At 38.7% G+C, this 25,213-nt stretch overlaps 1 protein-coding gene across 2 annotated transcripts in view; it reads left to right on the top strand.

Annotated features, from left to right (window-relative positions):
* The window catches only part of CHD1 (chromodomain helicase DNA binding protein 1), a 91,362-nt gene that overhangs the window by 47,446 nt on the left and 18,703 nt on the right, over positions 1–25,213 (top strand). For both annotated transcript variants that reach the window (XM_084627976.1, XM_084627977.1), the window contains 15 exons: positions 185–363; positions 756–883; positions 9,498–9,714; positions 11,103–11,192; positions 12,313–12,503; positions 14,201–14,389; positions 14,863–15,025; positions 18,092–18,244; positions 18,645–18,716; positions 20,043–20,192; positions 21,299–21,447; positions 21,777–21,873; positions 21,966–22,061; positions 23,763–23,939; positions 24,087–24,247. In XM_084627976.1, coding sequence (XP_084484102.1) covers positions 185–363; positions 756–883; positions 9,498–9,714; positions 11,103–11,192; positions 12,313–12,503; positions 14,201–14,389; positions 14,863–15,025; positions 18,092–18,244; positions 18,645–18,716; positions 20,043–20,192; positions 21,299–21,447; positions 21,777–21,873; positions 21,966–22,061; positions 23,763–23,939; positions 24,087–24,247 — 2,212 coding nt within the window. The remainder of the gene's footprint in view (positions 1–184; positions 364–755; positions 884–9,497; positions 9,715–11,102; positions 11,193–12,312; positions 12,504–14,200; positions 14,390–14,862; positions 15,026–18,091; positions 18,245–18,644; positions 18,717–20,042; positions 20,193–21,298; positions 21,448–21,776; positions 21,874–21,965; positions 22,062–23,762; positions 23,940–24,086; positions 24,248–25,213) is intronic.

Genomic DNA, 25,213 nt, shown 5'->3' with positions numbered 1-25,213 from the left:
AAATTTATTAGAATTCTTAATTATTTTACTTTCAAACTAAAATAATATGGATATAAATTAGGATGGAGGTTAATCATGGGTTCTTTAATTCTGAGCACTTTGTCACTTATTGTGTCACAAAAATTAAATAAATGTCTCATTAAAATCAAAATTATTGATGAAGTATTTCAAATGTATTCTACAGCTCATTCAAATCAGAAGTCAGCAGCAGGTTATCCAGATTATTATTGCAAGTGGCAGGGTCTCCCTTACTCAGAGTGCAGCTGGGAAGATGGTGCTCTCATTGCCAAAAAATTTCAGTCATGCATCGATGAGTATTTTAGCAGAAATCAATCCAAGACAACTCCTTTTAAGGACTGCAAGGTGAGTGAGATTTAAGATAATTTTCATAGACGTCTGAGAATTGAGACAATAAAAATATTTGTAGCTGGCTGTTTTGTTCCTGGATTAGGGATGGTATACATTATAAAGTTTTTCAGATCACAGAATGAAATATTAAAATTGTTTAGTTTAGTAATGACTGTTAAGGTATATAACTTGAGTCAGTGGTCTTATTAGTTCTAAGCAGACAAATGTCCCCATTGTGATTATTTTCACTCGAAAGTGAAATTATGTTAACTTTTAGAAGTTAATATAGTAATGTATATAAACATAATTTAAATTATTTTCCGTTTTCTCCTGCATCTTCAGTAAAATTATATTTAGAATCTTAAAACATTCAGTAGTAGGGCTAATGTTCAATATCACTTTGATAGGTTTTAAAACAGAGGCCAAGGTTTGTTGCACTGAAGAAGCAACCATCATATATTGGTGGCCATGAAGGTTTAGAGTTAAGAGACTATCAGTTAAATGGACTAAACTGGCTCGCTCACTCCTGGTGCAAGTAAGTACGTTCTGAAAGTCTGATGCTTTTCTAGTACTTGTAAATGGTAGAAATTCATAAAACCTTAGCAGAATGGATTATTTTGTCATTGGAGTAGTAAATTGTACAGTAAAGATTTGAGAGGGATTGCTTTCACCTGCAAATACACAAGTTTAGCACGTAGTTGATTTGTACAGGCAAGACTTCTTTGGTTTTCCTTTTTCCCTCTGGTGTTCGTAGGTGAAATACAAAATAAACTACGTTACCCTCAAATATCACACATGGAAGTTTATTTTTAAAATTCATGCACAGGAACTATTTAGTAGCTTTATATAGAACAACATTTATCTTGGGTCCCTTTTTACCATTTGATTAATGAAGGATTTTCAAACTGCAGTAATGATAGTAATTAAGATTCTTCTTTGAATGATTGCACATGTCCATTCCACTGTAGGTGTCTGTGTTCCAATGCACGCTGTCAGAGAGTTTTCCCCTCTGAGGTCTCGTGCACCATGTTCAGGCATAAAGGGCTGAGCTGTCCCTGACCCCGCTCAGTTCCTTCCCACTGCCCATGTTGGTTGTCAGAGCTCCTTTTCCTTCTGCAAGTCTCTAGTCAAGCATGTAAATAGTACCTTTTGTAGTCCTGTATTATTAATATAGTTTAATAGAGTAGTAAGTAAATATATATATATTTTTTTAAATTGTGTTTGTGTGTGGATCTGGCACCCTGTGTGGATACCGGCCAAGGTACAGGAGATATGTCGTGCTCTCTGGGTTTCAAGCTTTGCCACTCCTGTGGTAAGGCAATACCTAAGAGTGATCCTTATCCAGCTGCCTTAAGCACTTGGGGGAGGCTCATTTGAGTGACAGATGTGCTGATTGTAAGGGCTTTAAGCCCCGCTCCAAAAAGGACAGGGCAACTAGACTGAAATCTGCTGCTGGAATCGGCACTATGTCCTCTACCACAACCATCTACCTCAATCCAGATACTGTCGTTGCTCAGCACCAGTAGTGCATTTTCGGCATTACCAGCACAGAGCGGTAGATCGGTGTTGCTGTTATCAAGGAAGAGGCACTGTAAATTGGACTTGATACCAGGATCTTGGAAGGAAGCAAAGAGGTTGAGGTCATCTAAGGACTCGGGAGGGTGCTAAGGACTCTAAGCAGGGAAGTTCATTGACTCCAGAGCCCAGTATGGGCCTGTTGAGACTGGCTCTCAAAGCACCATCATTGGGATCACCTTACTCCCCAGTACTGGAGAGTACTTTCCCAGAACCATCTACTCCTGAGGCATTTGAGGCTGTAAGAGCGTTGTTGAACCTCTTGGTGCTGCTGTCACTGGCAATTCAGGAGTCTTGCCTGGCACCGGTGCCCAAGATACTGGAATTAGCAGCTTCACCTCTGCACTGGGCAGATCCAACTGATTTGGCCATCAGGGTACTAATCAAGATGGTACTGTCTAGGGAAATCGAGGTGATCTCCCCGGGTCTGAACCGTCCTCTCCGGTACCGAACTATACAAGCCCACCATGGTCTCAAGAAGAGTATTTTTCTTCATCAGGCTCTGCAGTGAAATCCTGTGTGTCCCTAGCCAGTCTCACCATCAAGAGAATACCACCTGTTTTCCCTGGTTTCAGCCTCAATTTCAGCTAGGAGCTTACCGAAACGACCCTTGAGCCAAATACACTTGGGGATCGGGGCCATACCAGGGGCCATTTTGGAACCAATGGGGATTCTCCTCAAATCGAATGTGTCCCCACATCCATCTCAGCTGGCTCCATCTACAGGCAATCAGGAACATCCATGCCACAAACATCCTAGTGTTGGTACTAAGCCTGGCACTGAGCACATTCAGGATACCTCTCACGAGTATCCACGAGAGCAGTGGAAACTGGACCAGTCCCTGGTATTGTTGTCATCCTTTCCCTCTATCTCCTGATGAGGCAATTGTGGTAGAACCTATCTCTCTGCCTCCTGATGATTTTAAGACTCATCAGGAATTGGTGAGGAGGATGTCTGTGGCCCTGGACATTCTCCGTGAGGAGATTCAGGAAAAATCTCATTTTGTCATCTGCGACCTCAGCTAGAATATCTGTCCTATGCTGTTTTAGAGCCTACCAAAGTTCTTTGGCAGACCCCAGCTTCCCTGTCACTGACTACAAAAAGACTGGAGAGCAGATGCTGTGTCCATTGTCAGGGGGTCAAGCACCTCTATTGTCATTGCCCTCTGGGCTCACTTGTAGTGTTGACAGCCAATGAGAGAGAGTGATAAGGTCATCAGGCATCAACCCCGAAAAATGAAGAGGCCAAAAAGCTGGACTTATTTGGGAAGAAGTTTTATTCTGCAGGTGGATTACAGCTTCATATTGCAAACCGGCAAGTTTTCTAGGGCACTACGATTTCATCCTGTGAAATACAGTTCCAAAGTTCCAGGACAAGCGCCCAGATGATGCGAAACAGGATGTTACAGACTTTGATCAAGGAAGACAAATTGGTTGCCAGAACAGCTCTGCAGGAGGATGCAGCAGCCTCTACAGTCAGGGCTAGATTAACTCTCTTGCAGACCTGGGGCTATTAGATTTTGTGTGGCCCCTGTAAGTCTTTTTCCTAATTTTAAAACAAAATGATCACAATTATGGCATCGAGGTTATTAACGCTATACTAAACTTGCCTTTCAATTAACATAAAGCCATTCTGTGGTTACATTTCAGTCTTAAAACATGTAGAATATAGTTAAGTTAATTCAAAATAGACTACTTCTTACCTTAGAACATCTGTTGTATTAGTTTCTTTCTGGGAGGGAGTTTGGGTGCAGAAGGGAGCTCCAGGCTGGTGATGGAGGGGGCTAAAGGTGGCGCTTACCATAGGCAGCTTACCAGGGAGGCGCTTACTGTAGGCAGCTCCTGGCCGGTGGCGCAGCAGGGCTCAGGCAGGCTGGCTGACTGCCATAGCCCCATGCTGCTCCTGGAAGCAGCTGGCTGCTGCCATGTCTCTGCATGCTCCTGGCGGGGGAGGAGATAGCATGTCTTCATGCGCTGCCCACCCCCGCAAGCGCTGCCCCCCACAGCTCCCATTGGTTCCTGGCGTGCAGGGGGCGGTGCTTGCTCCCATTGGTTCCCAGCCAGTGGGAGCTGTGGGGATGGTGCTTGCAACATAGGCAGCACATAGAGCTGCCTCCCCACTGCGCCCCCTGTCAGGGGCCGCAGAAATGTGTCAGCGCTGGCCACTTCCGGGAGTGGCGAGGGGCCATGGCATGCAGGCAGTCTGCCTGAGTCCTGCTGCGCCAGGATCCCCCTTACTCCGGGGCCCTGGGCTGCAGCCCCTAAAGCTCCTGCATTAATCCAACGCTGTCTACAGTCGTGCCATGGCCTCTGCCATCACGAGGAGGCACTCATCTTGGTTATGCTCTTCTGGCCTCCCTCCAGAAGTGCAACCAACAGTCCAGGACCCCAATTTGAAGGGCCATCCCTCCTATCACAAAAAACTGATGAGAGGAATCCTGAAATCCCTGCACATTTGCACCCTTGCAGTGAAGCAGAGGGTGTTCTGACCTCGCCAGTCCCAGTGTTTTCAGGGGTTTGCCCCTTGAGCCTAGGATCTGCCAAAGAGAAGAAGCGGAGGTCACAAAAGACACCCATAGCCACCATCTACATCTGCCAGTTTATTAAGGCAGATGGCATCATCCATTATAGACTTCAAAGAGAAACTGCTGAGCTTCAGTTCATTTGCAAATTTGACACCATCAGCTCAGGATTAAACAAAGACTGTGAATGGCTATCCAGCTAAAAAGCAGTTTCTCCTCCCTTGGTGTTCACACCTCAGCTGCTAGAAGAGGGCCTCATCCTCCCTGATTGAACTAACCTCGTTATTCCTAGCCTGATTCTTGCTTGTATGTTTATACCTGCCTCTGGAAATTTCCACTACATGCATCCAAGGAAGTGGGTATTCACCCACGAAAGCTCATGCTCCAATACGTCTGTTAGTCTATAAGGTGCCACAGGACTCTTTGCCGCTTTTACAGATCCAGACTAACATGGCTACCCCTCTGAAGCTTATCATCCATTATGTTTATGCTGAACAATCTCTCTGTGACGTGGATGAACCTCTTATTGCCAATCATCCAGGTAAGGAAAGACATCCCCTGACCACCAGAGAAATGCTGCTACCACCGCCATACACTTTGTAAATACATACCAGGCAGACGAGACCAAAGGGGAGCACTGGGAACTGGGATAATGGTGACTCCAAGATTGTCACATGGAAGTAAATGTCCTTTAAATTGAGAGCTTGTTTCGATGGGTGGGTCGAGAGCAGTTTACCAGTTTAAAGAGTGCCATTTTTTTCTTTCCCAGTTTTTGCAAACTGCCTGTCCTGTTTCCATCATTCTTGGACCCACATCACAACAATTTGGTGGGTTCTGAGCACGGTGGATATACACTCCAGTTTATTTCCACAGACTTCCTTTCCCCATCCCTCTTCATGGACCTCTCTCTCATAAGGCAGTGTTTCTTCAAGAGATACAATCACTTTTCCTTGTAGAACCTATAGAAAAGGTCCCTTTTTTGTTCAAGGGAAAGGGTTTTTATGTCCAATACTTACTGATTTCGGAAGCAAAAGGGGGTCTCCGGGTTATTTTAGATCTAAGGGAGTTAAACAAGTTCCTAAAAAAATTGAAATTTCAGTCACTCTGGCCTCCATAATCCCTTCACTGAGGCCAGGGGATTGGTATGCTGCTCTCTACTTAAAGGTCATTTACTTCCATGTGACAATCCATCAGACCCACTGAAAATTTCTGAGATTCACTGTCAGCAGTCACCATTATCCATTCCCAGTGCTCCCCTTTGGTCTCTTGTCTGCCTGGCATGTATTCACAAAGTGTATGGTGGTGGTAGCAGCATTTCCCTGGTGGTCAGGGGATGTCTTTCCTTACCTTGATGATTGGTATAAGAGGTTGATCCAGGTCACAGTGAGGTGGTTCAGCATAAATATAATCTGATCCAGCTTCGATGCGCTCAGACTGCTCATCAACACAGACAAGTCAGTCCCATTTCCAGTTGAAAAAATATAATTTATTGGTGTGGTCCTGGATTTGACAATGGCCAGGGCCTTACTATTGCAGGCCAGGTTTCATTCAATGCAAAACTTCATTCTAGACTTAAAGGTTTATCTCCTCATCATGGTGAGAAACTGGTCAAGGCTGCTGGCACACAAGGCAGCATGCGTTTATGTAGTCCAATATGCCAGGCTGTTTCAGACTCCTTCAAGGCTGGTTGATGGGCTGAGGTGTATTCACCAAGGAGGCATCACATAGATGTTACTGCACATACGGAATTGGATTTTATCCTCCCTAGATTGGTGGACAGATCTGACCAATGTCTGCAAGGGAGTTCCCTTTGGCCTGCCTCAACAATGTTTCACCGTAGGTGTGACATGAGGTACCTGAAGAGTAGCCCACACTGAAAATGCCAAAGTCAGGGCAGGCTGGAAAAAGGAGAGCAGATTCCCCCAAAACTGGTGGTTGTAGTTAGACTCATTAACCAGTCACAAACTGTGCTCCTGCTTCCCCACACTGGTTATCAAGAATCTGAAAAAAAAGAACTCACACAGTCCCCTTTATTGCATTCCAGTCTCTGGCTCCCAATCAGCAAATAGGTCCATTATAGTGAGAAGTTACTTCAAACTCTATTCACTATATAAAATGTTCTTCTGATCCCCAAAGGGCCAGCCACATTACCAGAGCAATACTAGTTTGGATCATACCAATCTACCAGTCAGTCCTTTAGTATCTAATACTAAAGGTTTATTATAAAAAAAAAAAGAACGAGAAGAGAGTTGTTAAATGGCCAAAGCAATGAGGTACATAGATATGATTTCCAAGTCTATATATCAGCATTTTAGCAGAATTGGTGAGTTTTCTGGCTTATGAAGTCCCTCTGGAACACATCCAAAGCTTGAATGGGTCCATCAGTCCTTTGTTCAAAGCTTCAGTTTGTAGAGAAGCTACTCCAAAGGTGAGATGCAAGATTGAAGACAAAATGGAGATGATGTAGCTGCATTTTTATATCCTTTGCCGTGTGACTTGTACATCCTTTGCCCCAAACATAAGCTCGCTCACAGCACATGGGCACTGAAGAGTACATAGAGTCCCCTATCCATAAGCATGTTCCTATATGTCCTGCTGACTCATAGGCTAGCCCCTGGCTTCTCTCAATGGGTTCATTGTACTGCTGGTTGTCCTTGATGGGCCATCAAGCAGGCTGGATAATGCTGATGCCAATCTGTCTGGGGATGTCGCCCAGATACACAGCACAAGTTTGAGATACAAATATACTACACATATGTATAACTCACAAAACAGAGACGGTACATATAAATGAGCTTATCATATTTAACAAATCATAACCTTTCCACTGAAACCTTACATGCTTATATAAGATTCATTGTGATTTTGTAATATTGATATCAATAATATTATAAATGGTCACCCATATTCCATACAGTGCCACATTAGGCATGGATGCCTCGAACCTGGGATGAAGGGCTCACTTGGGACCCCTGCAGATGCAATGTCTTTGGTCTATCCCAGATCTCAGTCTAGACATAAACATCAGGGAGTTTTGAGATATCCACTTAGCTTGCATGTTGTTCCTTCCTCACGTCAGCAGAAGGAACGTGTTAGTGTTGACTGCCAATATGATGGGGAGCGGAGGTGGTCCTCTTTACACTGTGAGGAAGCAATCCTACTCTGGGACTTCTGCATCAGCAATTCTGAAGGTGACCTGCCTCCTGGGGGGGCTCAGAATAGAGTGCACAGGTTGTTTGTCAATTACCACAAGTTGTTCCTTTGCCCAGATATAGCAAGGGTAATTTTCCTGCTCTGGGAGATCCCCAGTGGATCTGCTTGCAACAAAAGACAACAGAATATATTAGTTTTGCTCCTGAGAGGCCCATAGTCCAGGTTTGTTAGTGGATGCTTTTTTACTGTCATGGTCAGAGGATCTTTTGTATGTTTTCCTCCACCCCCAATCCATCTTCTGCCCAGATCAAGCAGGATGAGGCCCATTTTACACTGGTTGCCACTGTGTGGCTTTCACAGCTCTTAAGCCTCTCAATTAGTCCCCCACTGTTTCTCCCACACCATGCATATTTGATTTCACAGAATTGTGGTGACCTCTTCCACCCCAGTCTTCAGGCCCTTCACCTGGCGGCAGGGAGGTTTCATGTTTAACTTAGGCAGGAGTCCTGCTCTAGAAAATTTCAGAATATGCTGCTGAATAGTAGGAACCATCTGCTAGAATTACTTACCTGGCTAAATGGAAGAGCTTTTCCTCCTGTTCCAGACTGAAAGGGGTTTCCACCTGTTCTTGCTTCTATTCAGCACACACTGGACTACTTTCAGTCCCTGAAACATCAATGATTAGTGATTAGCTCAGTTAGAGTACACATAGCATCTATCTTGGCACTTCACCCATCTCTGGGTAACCGTTTTCTTTTCCAACCTGATGGCTGAAAGATTTTTAAAGGGTTTGGACAGACTATTTCTGTAGGGACATTCTTTCTGAAAGGGGTAAGAGTATTGCTGGGTTAATATGAAAACTGATAGTAAGTAGTAAAGGGGAGGAGAGACTATGCGCTCTGTCTGGATGATAGAAGAGCTTTAGCATTTTATCTGGGACAGACTAAACCTCTCGGGTTTTTCTCCCTATTATTCATTACGTTTGCGGACAGAATGAAGGGCATTCCTATGTCCACACCAAGGATTTTGGCTGTATTCGACTGTGTTACCAGTTGGCTAATGTGAAGCTGTCAGATAGTGTGTTGGTTCATTCGACTAGATCCCAAGCAACCTCTGTGGCTTTTCTGGCTGATATGCCCATATTAGATATTTGCAAAGTGGTAACCTGTTCATCATGTCACACATTTGCCTCTCACTACTCTATCCTTCAGTAATCTAGGTATGCTTTTTGGATGAGTTGGCCTCCAGTCCCTGTTCAAATAGACTCTGAAATCATCTCCAGTTGAGCCTGCTTGTGAGTCACCTACAGTGGAATGGACATGTGCAGTCACTCGAACTAAAAATGGTTACTATCTTTTCCATAACTGTTGTTCTTAAAGGTTTCAGAGTGTTCTTAAAGGTGTGTTGCACATGTCCATTCCATGATCCGCCCTCCTTCCCATCTCTATCTGAGTCTTTCGGTAGGAGAGAGCTGAGGGCAGTTTTGGGTGGCTCCGTCCTTTATGCCTGTGCATAAGGCAGCAGAGGGCACTTGTGCTGCCCTGATCGGTGCCACTAAGGGGAAAATTCTGACAACTGTGCACTGGAGCACATAGACACCTGCAGTGGAATGGACATGTGCAATCCATCTCAAGGAACCACCATTACAAAAAAGTTTGTAAACATTTTTTTCTGAATTGGTAGTATGAAAACATTCTTTGTTTTATTGCTGAATATACAGTTATAAGCAATAGTCCTCATAATCTGTGAGCTAATTAAATTTCCTCATAGGATATACATTTGAAAAATCTTGCAAAACATCCATGAACTTCTGTTCATAAATGCTTAAAGGAATGTAATTTTTATCCTGGTGATTAGCAGTATGATATATAATTTTTTTTATATTTCTTTCATTTTGCAGAGGGAACAGTTGTATTCTTGCAGATGAAATGGGTTTGGGTAAAACAATACAAACTATTTCTTTTCTGAACTACCTGTTTCATGAACATCAGTTGTATGGGCCTTTCTTGCTGGTAGTGCCACTTTCTACTTTGACATCTTGGCAAAGAGAAATTCAGACGTGGGCTCCTCAGATGAACGCTGTGGTTTATTTAGGAGACATCAATAGCAGAAACATGGTGAGTACATTTGAACAGTAATGAAAAACACAGTGCTAAAAAGGGTTCTTTCAAACATTTGCCTCTTATTCATCTTTTGTGTGTTTGGTTAAAAATTAGAAAACGTGTATTTGCCTGAAATACAATATTTAATATGAAAATTTGAAAGTTTAGATTTTGGTGTAAAATAATTACTTATATATGCTCTTTTATTTCCTTCTTAGTCTCTGCTTACTACACTCAGGGAGCTTGTTTAAAAATGTAAGCTTCCATTTAAAAATAAATTTTCTCTTTCCCTTGTGGTTGAGAAGATAAAATTTAAAATTGTGAACAGAATATAAAGTAATACAGTGACATCTGTCCGGGTGTGCAGAGAAGCATAAAACAACAACTTTAAAAAGTGCTAACTGCCCCTATTCACATCAAGGGATTGTTAACTAAATGTCATAGTTGACTATTTCATTGCTGGTCACAACAGTTACATAAGATCTGATGTGAGTAGAGCCGCAGAATTGCTGAGCTTCATTTGTGGCCAGAATTTGGAAGAGTACCATTTTTTTTTTTTTCTCTTCCAGTTCAACCTCTGGATGTAATGTTCTGAGTTGTGAATTTCTTTCAGAATGGAAGTTTAAAAATCAAAAACCTTTAATTTTTCATGTTAGCTTCCCAAAAATTCATGGAATATTCTATAAGGAAGCACGGTCCATGTATCACCTGTTACTTTTTCTCCTTTGCAGTTAAGGAGGCTTTAAACAGTTCTTATTTTACTAAAGTAACAATGAAGTAGCCAAGTATTGTTTAGCTACAAACTTGCTTTAGGACACAGATTAATGATGCACCATGAACATACAATAACTTTTAAAATTAATTTAAAATACTACAATAGATTTGTATCATTTCAGTGAACAGATTTTATGAGTTGATTACTGAATGTTTATTTGAGAAATAAAATCATTTGATGGTCAGAAATGATATTAAAGCTTGTCTAGGTTATTATTTTGGAATAAATTGCTAATGTATCTCAAATGTTTTTGTAGACCAAGGTGGCATATACTTCAAAATGGAAAATAGTTGAGTAACTCTTTCTTCACCTTCCTCCTTCAAATGCGCCTTCTCATTTTAGAGGAGCAAATTACCTTCCTGGTTTTCTTTGATCACTTTATGACATTGCCCCTATATCTAGCAAGTTACTTTTGAGTGTTTATCAAATATATATTACCCTACTTGTAAGTCTGATTCTTTCCTGTTAGTGATTATGTTAAACAAGCACAAAATAGAAAAAAAAAGTCAGATTATTGTATATTATTTAACATTCATACTTCTGTAGCATTTAAAGTTAATCAGGTTGAAAATGACCATCCCAACTTTCTATCTTAAATTTCTCACAAATTTACAATCTTTCTTTGTAGATAAGAACTCACGAATGGATGCATCCACAGACCAAACGGTTAAAATTTAATATTCTTTTGACAACTTATGAAATTTTGCTAAAGGATAAGGTAAGTCATAATTTTGAATTATTTTTATTTTCCATTAATAGAGATCATCATTTATTCTGTACCACAACATATAGAGTTGTACTTGCCATTACATTTATTTTGGCTCCTGGAAATGTGCACACTTTGTTTTATAAATATGATAGATTTTCTATAGCAGTTTAGATTGTTGTTCTTCAAATTTCTGAGAGACATTGATTTGTTTCTCCAGCTACTTATGCTGCTGCTGCTCTTTCAATTTTGATATTGAACCTTGAGGAGTGACATCAGGGAACCACAGATCCTGCAATTGAATTACAGTATATGGTGCCATGTTTGGTCAATGTGTGATGATGATGATGAACAGTAATGCAGTGTTTTCATATATCAGTTTGAAGGCACTCCAGTTAACCTTGTGGACTTCAGAGCACTTAGAACTTCAGAGTTGAGCTTTAAACAAAAAAACTGTTTTATACCTTAATTATCAATAGAAACATCACAAAAGCATGTCAGAGCATCATGCCACAATTATTTTGTGGTTGACTGACAGTTTTTTCTCTTCTTATTCTCCCTATTTCTAGCAGCAAGTGCTGTGTTCTCTCCCCTCATTTCTGTTTTATATATTCTGGGAAGAAGGACCATAGTTATTTCTTTTTGTAATGTACTTTGTACTGCCTCATGTGTGATAGGTAGCAGTCCTGTGAATTCTTTCAGAACCAGAGGAAAGCTAATTGAAGGTCTGAGCTAGTGGATCCAAAGGAAAGCTAATGGAAGCTAATGAAGTGTTGAGGCCTGAGTTTTTGTTGGTATAGCTCACACTTCAGCTAACTATAATATTTTAACAATGAAGAACTCTTTCTGCAGTTGATCCCAGCCAACTTAAAAGACATAGTTCAATATTAAAACACACTGGTGTCCATATAACATTAATTTAAAGGTTTGTTAACGAACATTATATCCAGTTACTGGTTACTCTGCTTCGTGTTTGGCGTGTGAAAAGGGACTGGCAGAACTAGTAGTCAGTTTTTTAAGGTTTGAATTTTATTTAATTTATTTATTTATTGTAGAAAAATAATAGTATATGGCCTTCATGATTCTAACTATCAAATGCTTCTTTTACATAATTTTCTTTTCTTTTTTTAAGTCTTTCCTTGGTGGTCTAAATTGGGCATTTATAGGAGTGGACGAAGCTCATCGTTTAAAAAATGATGATTCCCTTCTATACAAGACACTAATAGACTTTAAGTCAAACCATCGTCTTCTTATCACTGGAACTCCTCTGCAAAACTCCCTCAAAGAGCTCTGGTCTTTGCTGCACTTCATCATGCCAGAAAAGTAAATAAGATCTTTCATACTCTTGTTAACATAGTTATAGTATTCTTGAACAGAAAATTTCACAGTGAAAAATACTTTAAAATATCATATAATATTTAAACATGTAGCAGATGCACTTATTTTTCATGCCACATCTGACAAATAGTTTAAAACTTTTCTGCTTTAGAAAACCATTAAAATAAATGGATTGGTACTGAAAACTAAATGCCTTTATATGGGTTACAACCCTGACAGTATGCCTCACCTTGTTTTGGAGGATAGTCTCTGTACAGTTAATTCTCAACATCCTTTCAATCATTGTCTTTGAGACAGCTAATAAGGTTATCAGTTAATGTCATTTATGTTTGCATAGCAAATGCCTCTCTGTCACATATTTTTGCCCATAAAATACAATGGGAAATACAATGTCATTGGTTCCTATAAAGAAGTCCATATTGATTCAGAACCAGTGATGCTGTATGGCCCATTGCACTAAACTAAACGCTATTGAAAATCATTAGCTAAAACCCGCCCCCAAAACTACGTTTACATAAAAATGCAATGAACAGTAATGAAAAAATGAACAGTAATTTGGTTTTCACTGTGCTGTTAATATATTTGCATTTCTCTCAGAGCTGGTTGGGAGTTTTTCATTGAAATGGTTTTCTCCTGGAAAATGCAGTTTCTGCAAGCTCAGACTTTTCTTCCGTGAAAAATTCAGTTTTGCTGAAAAATTTTGATTTTCTTTTGGAAAAATCTAAATGAAATATTTCATTTTTGGTCATCTTAACCCAAATTGGATTAATCAATGTTTTGTTGAACTGATCTGAACCCAAACGAAACTGCATTTCCCTTTTAGTGCATTGCTTAATAGGAGTTGTAGTTCTGACCCCCATTCTTAACTATGGGCTGGGCTGCTCAGAGGATTTACGTCTCCCATAATGCAGTGTGGATTTGCCTCTGAGCTACATGGTGCATTATGGGAGAAATGTGACTGGATGAAGTACAGGAAATATAGTGTGGGCCAGGGAACCTGACCCATAGGGGAAGCTAGGAGCACCAGGCTCTCATATGACAGTTCCTATGAGGCAGTGTACCACTATGAGCAAATGTAGTTTATTTATTGAACTAACTCAAAATGAAGCATTTTCGGTCAGTTCAATAAACCAAAATGAAACATTTTAGTTTCCGGAATATCAAAATGTTTCATTTCTTGATCAAATATGTCAAAAAGAAATGTTTGTGTTTTCTGATCAGAATTCCCTTTCCACAAAAATTTTTGAAATTTCAATTTTTCATCCTAATTCAGGATTAAAACAAATGTTGAAAAGTTGACATCTTTTTATTGGTGGATATCATAGGTGGTGGGTATAATAGGCCAGGGGAGGCTAAGCCTCCCCTGAGGTGCAGCTGCCGACCCCTGCCTTTCAGAGCATGGATGCCTTGGGCATCTGCACTCCGCTTCTTCAGGGTAGCTTTCAGCCCTCGGGCTAGCCTCCCCAAATGAGAGGCATGCGCCACACATGAATGATGATCTGAATTTTGCTCCAATCTGCTCTTAGTTTGGTTAATGGCTAGTCATTTTCTTTTCTCCATATATTGACTTTCTAGTCCACATTCCTTTCAGGTCATCTACAGTGCATCAATGCTTCATTTTTCAAACTCTGCAGAGGAATAGAAAAACTTGATACCACTAAAATTTTTTATATTACCTTAAGGTTTTCTTCCTGGGAAGATTTTGAAGAGGAGCATGGCAAAGGGAGAGAATTTGGCTATGCAAGTCTTCACAGAGAACTTGAGCCATTTCTGTTACGGAGGGTTAAGAAAGATGTAGAAAAATCTCTACCTGCCAAGGTTGAACAGATTTTGAGAATGGAGATGAGTGCATTGCAGAAGCAATATTACAAGTAAGTGGGCTACCTTGAAATAGCCAAAAAAAAACAACAAAAAAACAAACACATCCACGTCCTATATAAGTGTGATTGTCATATTTTATTGAGTCTTTGCATGATGCTAATTGCTAAACAGATATTTTTCAGCTTGTAATAAAGACTTGTAAAAATTGCTTCGGTAAAATCCTGGCCTAATTCAAGCCTATGTGATTTTTGTCATTGACTTGAATGGATCCTGGATTTCACCTTTAGTATATGCTCTCTGCTTTTAAGATTTGTTTTAGTGTAATTCATATTAATTTAATTCCTTTCAATCAGCTTGTCTTATATGGGATACTTGTGAGTTTTATGTTTGGAGCTTCATTCTTTTCCTGCAGTTACTGCATATTTTAATAGCTGCCTGCCACCTTTCGTCTCCTCTTTGCTCCTTCTCTCCACCCCCCAAAAAAAATCTGGTTAAGAATTACACTACATATTCTATATCATAGGTGGATTTTAACCAGGAATTACAAAGCCCTGAGTAAAGGTTCAAAGGGCAGTACCTCAGGCTTTTTGAACATCATGATGGAACTCAAGAAGTGTTGTAACCATTGCTACCTCATTAAACCACCAGATGATAATGAATTCTATAATAAACAAGAGGCCTTACAGGTAAAAAACACTTTTTTTTTAATGAAATTATTCTCTTAGTTTTATTTCTGAAATATGCATGCAAGTGGTTTATACAGCATTTATCAACTGTCTTATTGAAGTATACTGTGTAAAGTGAAGACCTGAACTTCTGATGTGCATTCTGTATTATAGATATGTATTGAATAGATTTTGTGTCGTAGTTACTAGTGTGATCCATCCTTTATTTCTGAATAAAAAATAGAGCTGATTTGATTAAATTAAAAAGGAAGTAGTCTACTGGGTTGAGAATTTGGGACTGTATTTTGAACCAAAGCAAAACTTGACAGATTTTAAATCAATCTGAAATAGAACAAATTAAAAGGCCAAGATGCCTCTGTAATGATTGCTCTCTAATGCTGTATAAGTATAAACCTATGTGAATTTGTAGCCAAGTAGACTCTTGAATAACTGATGACAAATATAGCATTCTAAACAATTAATACAGTACACTCTTGCTATAACGAACCCCTGCGGATCCAAGCCATTTGGTTGTTCTAGCCAGGGGTTCATTAAAGGGAAAGTGTCCTACCGTGCGGATGAGGGTTGTGGCCGACACCTCAAGCTGCACAGCGGAGCTGACAGGCTGTCTCTGAGACAGATAGCTCCACCGGCTGCAGGACCTCAGGAGCACTCTGCCATGAGTCCGGAGGAATTTTCTGCCGCAGCCCCGGGGCCGGAGGAGCTGTCACCCCCATGTTTGCAGTCCCAGAGCCAGAGGAGTTCTCAGTCCCACAAAGCAGCCCTGGGGCTTGAGGTGGGATCCATGGACCCGGTTCGCTATAGCCCAAGGTTTGCTATTGTGAAGGGCGTTATAGTAAGGGTGTACTGTAGTGACAGAAGTGTGGGCCTTTTTTGTATGTTTCTGAAGATCAGAGAGGAAAAATTATTCATTGGATCTTTTCTCATTTTAAATATTTTTTGCAGAAGTACTGAATTTTGCAGTGACAGCCCATGATTTCAACCCAATCTGCATTTTAAAGTAGTTCTTAAGAAGGCTGAAAGATAGTTATCTTAAAATTAGGCATATTGAGTGTAAATCATACATAAATCATGGGCCATATTTGTCAGAAATACTTCTTCATTCATCATTTTAATAGATGCATATTCAAAGTGATAGCTTCCCTGCTCCAGTTTAATAAGATAATGAGTTAGCATTAGTGAAAAACTGTAAATGATGTGTAATTTCCATCTTAATTTTACCTTAGGATATTTCTTGTGCCCTGATGATACAAACACTTGTACTTGTGCTTAAGTGTTTGCAGCTGAGTAGTCCCATTGATTTCAGTGAAGCTGCTCACATGCTTACAGTTAAGCATGTATGTAAATTCTTACAGGATTAAGACCTTAGTTAATCATACCAATGTGTAAAGTGCCATGCACCTATTGCACTATATAAATATTAATTTCTAATGAATGCATGTTTACTATGTACAGAAGAGAATGGTGGTTAACTCAATGTGCTGCTGTACCTAGGGGACAACACACTTTTTGCAGGAACTCTGCAATACCCAACATTCCTTCAGGCTAGAAAACTAAAAATTAAACAAATCCAACTAATTATAGTGCAATTTTTAAAAAAATTTTGTAGAGGGAAGGAAAGGATTGGATGTGAGGAGAGAGGGGAAAGAGAAAGTGTAAGAGGAAAAATATTATATTGTTTTACTTTTAAGCCACTCACTTTTATATTGTTTCCAGTTTCCCAATGATATTGTTTCACTTTTAAGGCATTACATTGTTTTACTTCTGTTTTACCTTTAAGGCACTCAGATACCATAGTGATGTTCCTGGTATAAAATATCCAGATAACCTCCCTACTACCTGAACATCACCTAGGGTAGTAACATATTTGTATAGCAACTGTATTTAGTTACAAAGGTAACTCTGTATAGTCAAGATCTTTTGTTTTTGGTTTTTGTTTTGTTTAAAATCTCCCAGGAAAAATATCAGTATTTATTACAAAAAATTAAAAACTGGCAAAAATTGGTGCCAAATGTTGCTTTCCCAGTTTTCTGGATAAATAGTGGGCTTAATATTGGTGGATGGGAAGGCAAGAAAAAAGCAACAAATAGAGAAAAATAACAGTATTGAAAGGAAAAAAAGGTTAATGCTGTGGTTGTTTGTTTAATTAAGTGTATTTAGCTGCATAATACTATATTACTGTACATGCTTCTTCCTGAAAAGAGAGGAATCTTTGTATCCCCGAGGTCAGGATGGATCAGATTATCAGCGCTGCATCTCTCCTTCCTTAGTGAGGAGACAAGTCCAGAGAATTCCAGCACTACTTTTCTTTAGGACTCAAGCATTGACATATGTACACACACACCCCATTTGTGTGTATATATGTGTATCTGACACTATGCTGCCTTACAGACAACCTCACATTTACACTTAAGTTAATATTAACATACACACATCTACCTAACGTGTAATATTGGGTTTTCTTAACATAATCAATATTTTCATGCACTTGAGCGGTCCAAAATTCAGGTGAAAATTGTTTTTAAAAAAAGAATAGCCTTTGTAAAACATGGGGATTTTTTGGTAAAAATCAGTTTTTTTTTTTTAAAAAAAATTAAAGGGGCCTTATGTGTAGCATACCGAGGTGAATGAGTTCCTTAGTTGGAAGTTCCGGTGAAGTTTTCTATTAAAATAGCATGAACATTCTTCTGACTGCTGCTACTGACTAGGACAGCCCAGCAAATTATATTTTTGGGAATGAGGAGTCATTTTAGATTAAATGTTTAAAGTATCAAGAAGTTACAAGTATATGTATGATGTGAAAGCTCTCATCAACTGCCTAACAACCATGGCGCGCTCTGCACACATTTGCCTGCTTTAGGCAAGCTAAATTCATACTGTTCTTCTGTTATACTGGGGTAGAATTGAATATAATATCCTGATTATTTTGTTCATTAATGATTCAACTTTTGATTCATGCACACAGTACACTGACTACAATATAATAAAAAAAATGTACTCTTCTGATCACAGAATATTACAAAATGAATCCACATAAATTAGTAAAGATTTTTATTATTCCTGCAGCATTTAATCCGTAGCAGCGGGAAACTAATCCTTCTTGACAAGCTACTGATTCGCCTAAGGGAGCGTGGCAACAGAGTTCTTATTTTCTCTCAGATGGTGAGGATGCTGGACATCCTAGCAGAATATTTGAAGTATCGTCAATTCCCCTTTCAGGTAAGAGTTTATTCTTGTTCTTGTACTGGTCTAAAGAGTCTACATTCTCTTTTAGCATTTAATGTCTTAATGTCACCTTTATTTAGCAGAAAATGACTTGCCAAATGATCTGTACAGTTTTTTCTTAAGAAAAATTAATCAGCAGTGTTGTATACCCTTCTTGAAGACTGAACTTATGAACAGAAGACTAAGACTAGTAATATAGCCTAAAACTTATTTTGAAACTGCCTGGCTGGGTTTAGGGGGAACTTGAGTTGGGGGGTGAGATTTCAAGTTACTGTATTTTTTTATGGCTGTACTTTTGTCAATTCAGAATTCAAATTTACTGTAATTAGTGTACATTGTAAGGACTAACCTTTATATAGACTTGTATTTTAATTGGAGCGTTCAATCTTTTTAGAGACTAGATGGCTCAATAAAAGGGGAATTGAGGAAGCAAGCACTGGATCATTTTAACGCAGAAGGATCAGAGGTAGGCTACTGTGTATTTTCAGTTATGGAATTTGCTATGTCTTTTTCAATTATTTATATTTTGCTTCTTGCTATTAATAATTATGATAAAAACCATTACAGTAAAAGCCAAGATTTCAGGGCTTAAAACCAAGGAAATTTAGTATTAAAATTGAAATGTCATCCTTATCTATCTGGAATGTTTACAACTGTCAATAAATCTCCTAGGTAGAACTTATTATTGAAAACATTGACAAAACAAGTTCACTAGAGTGTTTTGGCCATATCCTAATGCCTCACACTTCTCCAGCACCTTCCATCCAAATATTTCAGAACACTTAACAAACATAAAGAGTTAAACCTCACATGTGTGGGGGGGTATGACTTCTATTTCTGTGCTTTTGCAACAAGACTATGCATCTTCTTTTAACATAAAGTATGATCCTGATTACTTATGTAAAATACCTTCTTCAACCTTAAGAAAAGTATATATTTTTAGATTAGATCTGAATGATATTAGTTGGATTATCCTTTTGTTATGTAACAAAACACTATAAAATGATTCTTATAAAAATAGGATTTTTCTTACATTGAATAGAGCTTATTTCCTGTATTGGATTTTGCTGTGTACATCATAATTCAATGTCTGTACTTGGGAAGCTGTTTCCCCTCACCTCACAAAGGAACTAACATTTTGTCCAGAAAAGTCCATTGCAATATTCTAATTTGATTTCTAGGCATGTAGTTAAAAATTCATTTGTTAAAAACAATTTGGATTATGAATTTTCTACTGTTTCACATCCGTTTGTGTATACATAAAGTGCCCATGATCATATTATTTAGGTTTAAATGAGACCTACAACTAATTTTATCCAAATGGTCACAAATACTCCGCTTCATAGTTTAACTTTCACTTATTCTTTCTGTTGGTGTCTACCTTCTAGAATTCTGGCTCCTTTTGTCATCCAACATTAGGAGATAACTTGCACCAAAAGATGAGTCATCTAAATTTAGCAAGATAGGTTCAGCTTTACCTTTTGCAGCAGGGAGTCCCCACATCCTTGGGACTTCGATCAGCATGAAAATCTACTTTAACATTTGCTAAAAAAAAATACACTTGATGTCAGTTCTTATTAGTCAATTAATTATATTGTGGTAGCAGCAGGAACAAGCTCCAGTTATGGACCTGAGATCCTACTGTACCAGGCATTGTACAAATACACAATCTAAAAGATGGTTCTGCCCCGAAGAGCTTACACAATCTAAATTCATTTAAGTTCAGATTGATTTTTGGCTGGATTTTGATATTGTGTTTATGATGCATTTCTTTCTTTTTTCCTACTTTCAGGATTTCTGCTTTTTACTGTCTACGAGAGCTGGAGGGCTAGGTATAAACTTGGCATCTGCTGACACCGTAGTTATATTTGATTCTGACTGGAACCCACAGAATGATCTGCAGGCACAGGCTAGAGCTCATAGGATTGGCCAAAAGAAACAGGTATGTATTTCAGCTGTAAGACCTAAACCTGCAATGGGGTTCTGTCAGTTGCAGGATTGGAGGCCAAAGTCTGCATATCTTTTTAGAGCAATAAATATTGGGTTCATAAATAACTCTCAGTATAATGACAGGTTTCAGAGTAGCAGCCGTGTTAGTCTGTATCTACAAAAAGAAAAGGAGTACTTGTGGCACCTTAGAGACTAACAAATTTATTTGAGCATAAGCTTCCGTGATGCATCCGATGAAGTGAGCTGTAGCTCACGAAAGCTTATGCTCAGATAAATTTGTTAGTCTCTAAGGTGTCTCAGTATAATGTGTTTGTATATTTTTGTGTATAATACATATAAAATCTGTGTAAGTAGGATGCTGACTTTAATAACAATAACCATGTTACTTGCTAAAGAATTTTCATTTTGTAAAATACACATTAGAACAATTAGAGAGACAAGGTGGGTGAGGTAATATCTTTTTTTTTTAGATCAACTTCTGTTGATGGAGAGATGAGCTTTCCTTGTTTCTCTCGTATCTTGGGACGGACTTGGCTACAACATTGTCACACTAGTAAATTTGTAATAGTACATTCATACTGCTGTGCTCCCTACATCAAATATAATGTGAAATTTCTGCTTTGCTAGTGCTTAACTAAGCCTTATATTGACTAAAATAGGACTTGTTCATTGAACAGCTGGAACTTGCTCCTTCATGGCAATGAATACCAGATGACAGCTGCAAGTAGTATGGGGGAAGCTGTGGGTCTGCCACAAGTGTAGTATGATTTAAGCATAAATTGTGCATGGATGTCATTCTAGAAGATAACTGAATCTATGTGCTTCATCACTGGAGTTTAATTAAAAGTTCTGGAATTATACTAGTTATGAAACTGCTTATGGAGAGACTTGAGTGAAAGAGCTGACTTAGTCTCTAAACTGAATTTAAATCTGGAAACACAGATCAACAACAATCAGGACATTGAAAACAAAGATTTGACATCTTTATTTTTTCTTCCCCTTTTTGCATAAGTTTTTTGTTAGTGTTAGATTAATTTAAATGTAGTTTTAATGTGTAACTTCCAAATGTTTGTCAAGTTTTTATGTTTTTGTACATAGGTTAATATTTATCGGCTAGTCACAAAGGGATCAGTAGAGGAAGATATTCTTGAAAGAGCCAAGAAGAAGATGGTGTTAGATCATTTAGTAATTCAGAGAATGGACACTACAGGGAAGACTGTACTCCACACAGGTTCCGCTCCTTCAAGGTATATTGATACACAATCCAGAAAGGGTGATATTTTTTTAATATTATTGACATCTAATTAAAATAATGTTACTTTTTTAGATGTTGAGTGAGGAAGTATCTAGTGAACTTGTATATGTAAAATTTAAAGAATTCTTAATTCTGATTCAAAATTACTTTTGCTACCTTCAAAAACTTTTTTTCATAGTGCATGTTAGATGCAACTTTTTCTAACAATGCACTGAGAAGAAAACTTGCTTGAATCATGATGAAGAATTTGTCATACTAATCTAAAGTTAAGGTGTTTTCTGTAAGTAGTTGACAGTGAAATTTAGTTTTCTGTATTTTCAGCTCTACTCCTTTTAATAAGGAAGAGTTGTCGGCAATTTTAAAGTTTGGTGCTGAGGAACTTTTTAAGGAACCTGAAGGAGAAGAGCAGGAGCCACAGGTAAAAAGGGCTAACTTTCTACATATGTTGGACACATCAATCTAATCTTGTTTTCAGTCTTTTAATGGTAACAAGAAATGTTATTTTTTCAGGAAATGGATATAGATGAAATCTTGAAGAGGGCTGAAACACGGGAAAATGAGCCAGGACCATTAACTGTAGGAGACGAGTTGCTTTCCCAGTTTAAGGTACTGCTCTCTCATTTATTTCTGTTAGCGGCAGTTTCCTTTACAATATTTGTTAATTTACAGAAATACCTGAAATATCCATCTTATCTTTATTCATATGTAACAACCGTATTAAATTAAGGAAATTCATTAAACTATTTTTCACAAATCTCTTTTCACATGCACAAGGTGGTTGTCTCCAACATGAGGTTTTAAAAAAACCTTAAACTTGAATAATTTTGCCTGATTAGTAAGACATCAAGTAATTCACCTGCTGTCGGTTCAGTTGCAACTTTACTGTGATATCTATAAATTATTCATGTCAAGACTGTCATATACATCTAACATTATTTTAAAAGGGTGTCGGGGTAGTGTTCAGGTCTAAGCTCTTTCATACTAGTGGGAGCTGGTCGCAGCCTCAAATTTAGGTTGCTTAATACGTTCATTTTTAAAAGCTTCTTGTGGTGGTTTGTCTGGAGAAGCTATAACACCTTCATTGCTTGCAGCAGGCCTTTGAAGTTTGGCATGGAGAAAGCTCTTGGGCTAGAGAAGTATCTTGTCTTTGTCCCGTGAAATTCCACTTGGGTTTAACTGAATTATAAATGGTTAAAATAACCATTTGCCAGTCTTGGTTGCATTCCTGAGGAAAATTTTGGCAGTGTATCAAAATAATTCCTGAGGAAAAAGCTCCATCAAAATGGATATAGGCTTGAGAGAATATATCTGTAGTTTAAGGGTATGAAACATTACAGAGATTTTGTAATTATCCCCAAATCAAGCCTTAGAAGGCTAAAAAATACAGAGTCAAAGTTACACTTAAACAAAGTTCAAATATATTAAGATAAGAAATGTACAATTAGGGCACCAAAACAACCTTAACCTTGTAGTGATACCATGAAATGACCAAATGACTATGATTAAGGCTAAGATTTTTGTCATGCATATTTTTAGTAAAAGTCATGGATAGGTCACAGGCTTCCATGAATTTTTCTTAATTGCCATGACCTGTCCAATCAGTGACTTTTACTAAAAATATGCATAACAAAATGGGGAGCTGCAAGTTCCCCACGCCACCCAGTGGGGCCTGTCTCGGAGATGCAAGGTCCTCACACCAGTTGTGGCTCCAAGCTTAGGGCACCCCCACCTCCTGTGTGGCTCTGGCTTGGAGCTCTGGGGCTGGCTATGGCTACCCCCGCTGCCCACAGTGATCAGGAGCTGTGGGAGGGGCTCGCAGCAGCAGAGAACTGCAGAGCGACCCAGCAGCAGCTGGGAGCTGCGGGGCACCCTTGCCGCCCTCTGTGGCTGGAAGCTCAGGCCCCGCAGTTCCCAGCCGCCAGGGCTGGTGGGGACCCTACAGCTCCTAGGCCCTGGAGGCTCAAGTCACAGAGGTCTCTGGAAGTCATGGATTCCTTGACCTCCATGTCAAAGTCGTAGTCCTAACTATGATTAAGGCATTTTAATGTTTGTACTCCATATTTTTTTCTTACCCACCACCCAGTGTCACTACAAGGCAAGGTGTTGTGTGTCATGCATGCACATGTGAAAAAAGAGTACATAACGTATACATTATACATAGGCATAATTGGAGTGAGTTGTAAATATAAAAGTAAGCATGTGCTATCATAAATATATGAACCTATTTTCCTAATATTATAGTTTGTGATGGTGTAGAGGTAGATTCCTATACTCTTATTGGCTCTTAAATGTGTTCTGCTTTACCAGGTGGCCAATTTTTCCAATATGGATGAAGATGACATTGGGTTGGAGCCTGAACGAAATTCAAGGAACTGGGAAGAAATCATTCCAGAGCTCCACAGGCGAAGATTAGAAGAGGAGGAAAGACAGAAGGAGCTTGAAGAAATTTATATGCTTCCAAGAATGCGAAACTGTGCAAAACAGGTATCTTTGGGTTATGACAAACTTTTCTTCCCTTCTCATTCCCCTTTTTCTTTTATTAATTACAGTGTATTTTAGATAAACTGAGAAACATTTTATTATGAATTTTGGTTACATAACTTTGTGACTTACTCCTTTTCAAAATTCCAGATCAGCTTCAATGGAAGTGAAGGGAGGCGTAGTAGGAACAGAAGATACTCTGGTTCTGATAGTGATTCTATCTCTGAAAGAAAACGACCCAAAAAACGAGGAAGACCACGCACTATTCCACGAGAGAATATTAAAGGATTTAGTGATGCAGAGATTAGGCGGTAAGATGTGGGGGGAGAAATGCTTTGTTATAGCTGTGAAATGAAATTTCATCAGATTATAGTTTAAAACTATGGAACAAAGTCAATTTTAACTGAATTTGGATTAAGAATTTTTATTCTAGGCATTTGGGTATTTTCCTTTAAGTACTTATATGGTGCTGACATAATGGACTTTTAATACGTACACAGTGAGATCCCATTTTAATATGGTATACTAAAGTTGAGTGTGATGCCTGATTGACTTGTTTCATAGTATGTACAGCTCCTAATCCCTGCATTCCCCCGATACTGCACTTTCAAAAACCAGTTGTTACAATGGTGAGAAATTTTTATAAAAGATGTATGAGTAGGCTAAATATTTTCTTTTTCATAGTTATTTATAAACCAGAGGTGGAGAAAGAGCCTGCACTTCTTTGCAGGGAGACCTACAAGAAGTTGAGTGGGTTTTGTTTTGAATTTCTCACCATTTGTAATTGAATTCCTGTGACATGATGCTTTAAGTTTTTAAAACCATAAGAAATCACTTAAGCTAAGTGATCTTTTGATGTAAACTACATGACATGATCACTTCAGATAGTTGGTTCGGGAAACAATGTTTGGCATGAGGGAGAATAATAATTACTTTTTTTAATCTTACCTTTTCAAAATGCTGATTTGTTTCTATAATTTAAGTATTTAAATTTATCTCCATTAAAACGATTGTAACACTTGAATATTTTGGGTTATAAACATAACTTTAAGATCCTCATTCTCTCTCCATTTCATCTAGTGACGTTAATGGATTGCTGCTTTTTTTTCAAGGGTGCTTTTGTGACTACAGTAGTAACTCGGATTCTGATCATGTGCGAAAAGGAAATTGAGCTGCTTTGTTTCCCTTCTTTATCCCAGATGTTTCATATTTCTTAATAACCTACCATCCACATGTGATTCTTTTAATTCCAATAATATTCCTTCTCCTTTCTGCCA

Source organism: Lepidochelys olivacea (genome assembly GCF_965140295.1).
Source record: "Lepidochelys olivacea isolate rLepOli2 genome assembly, chromosome: 5".
Taxonomy (NCBI): Eukaryota; Metazoa; Chordata; order Testudines; family Cheloniidae; genus Lepidochelys; species Lepidochelys olivacea.
This window is presented reverse-complemented; position numbering and strand designations above follow the sequence as displayed.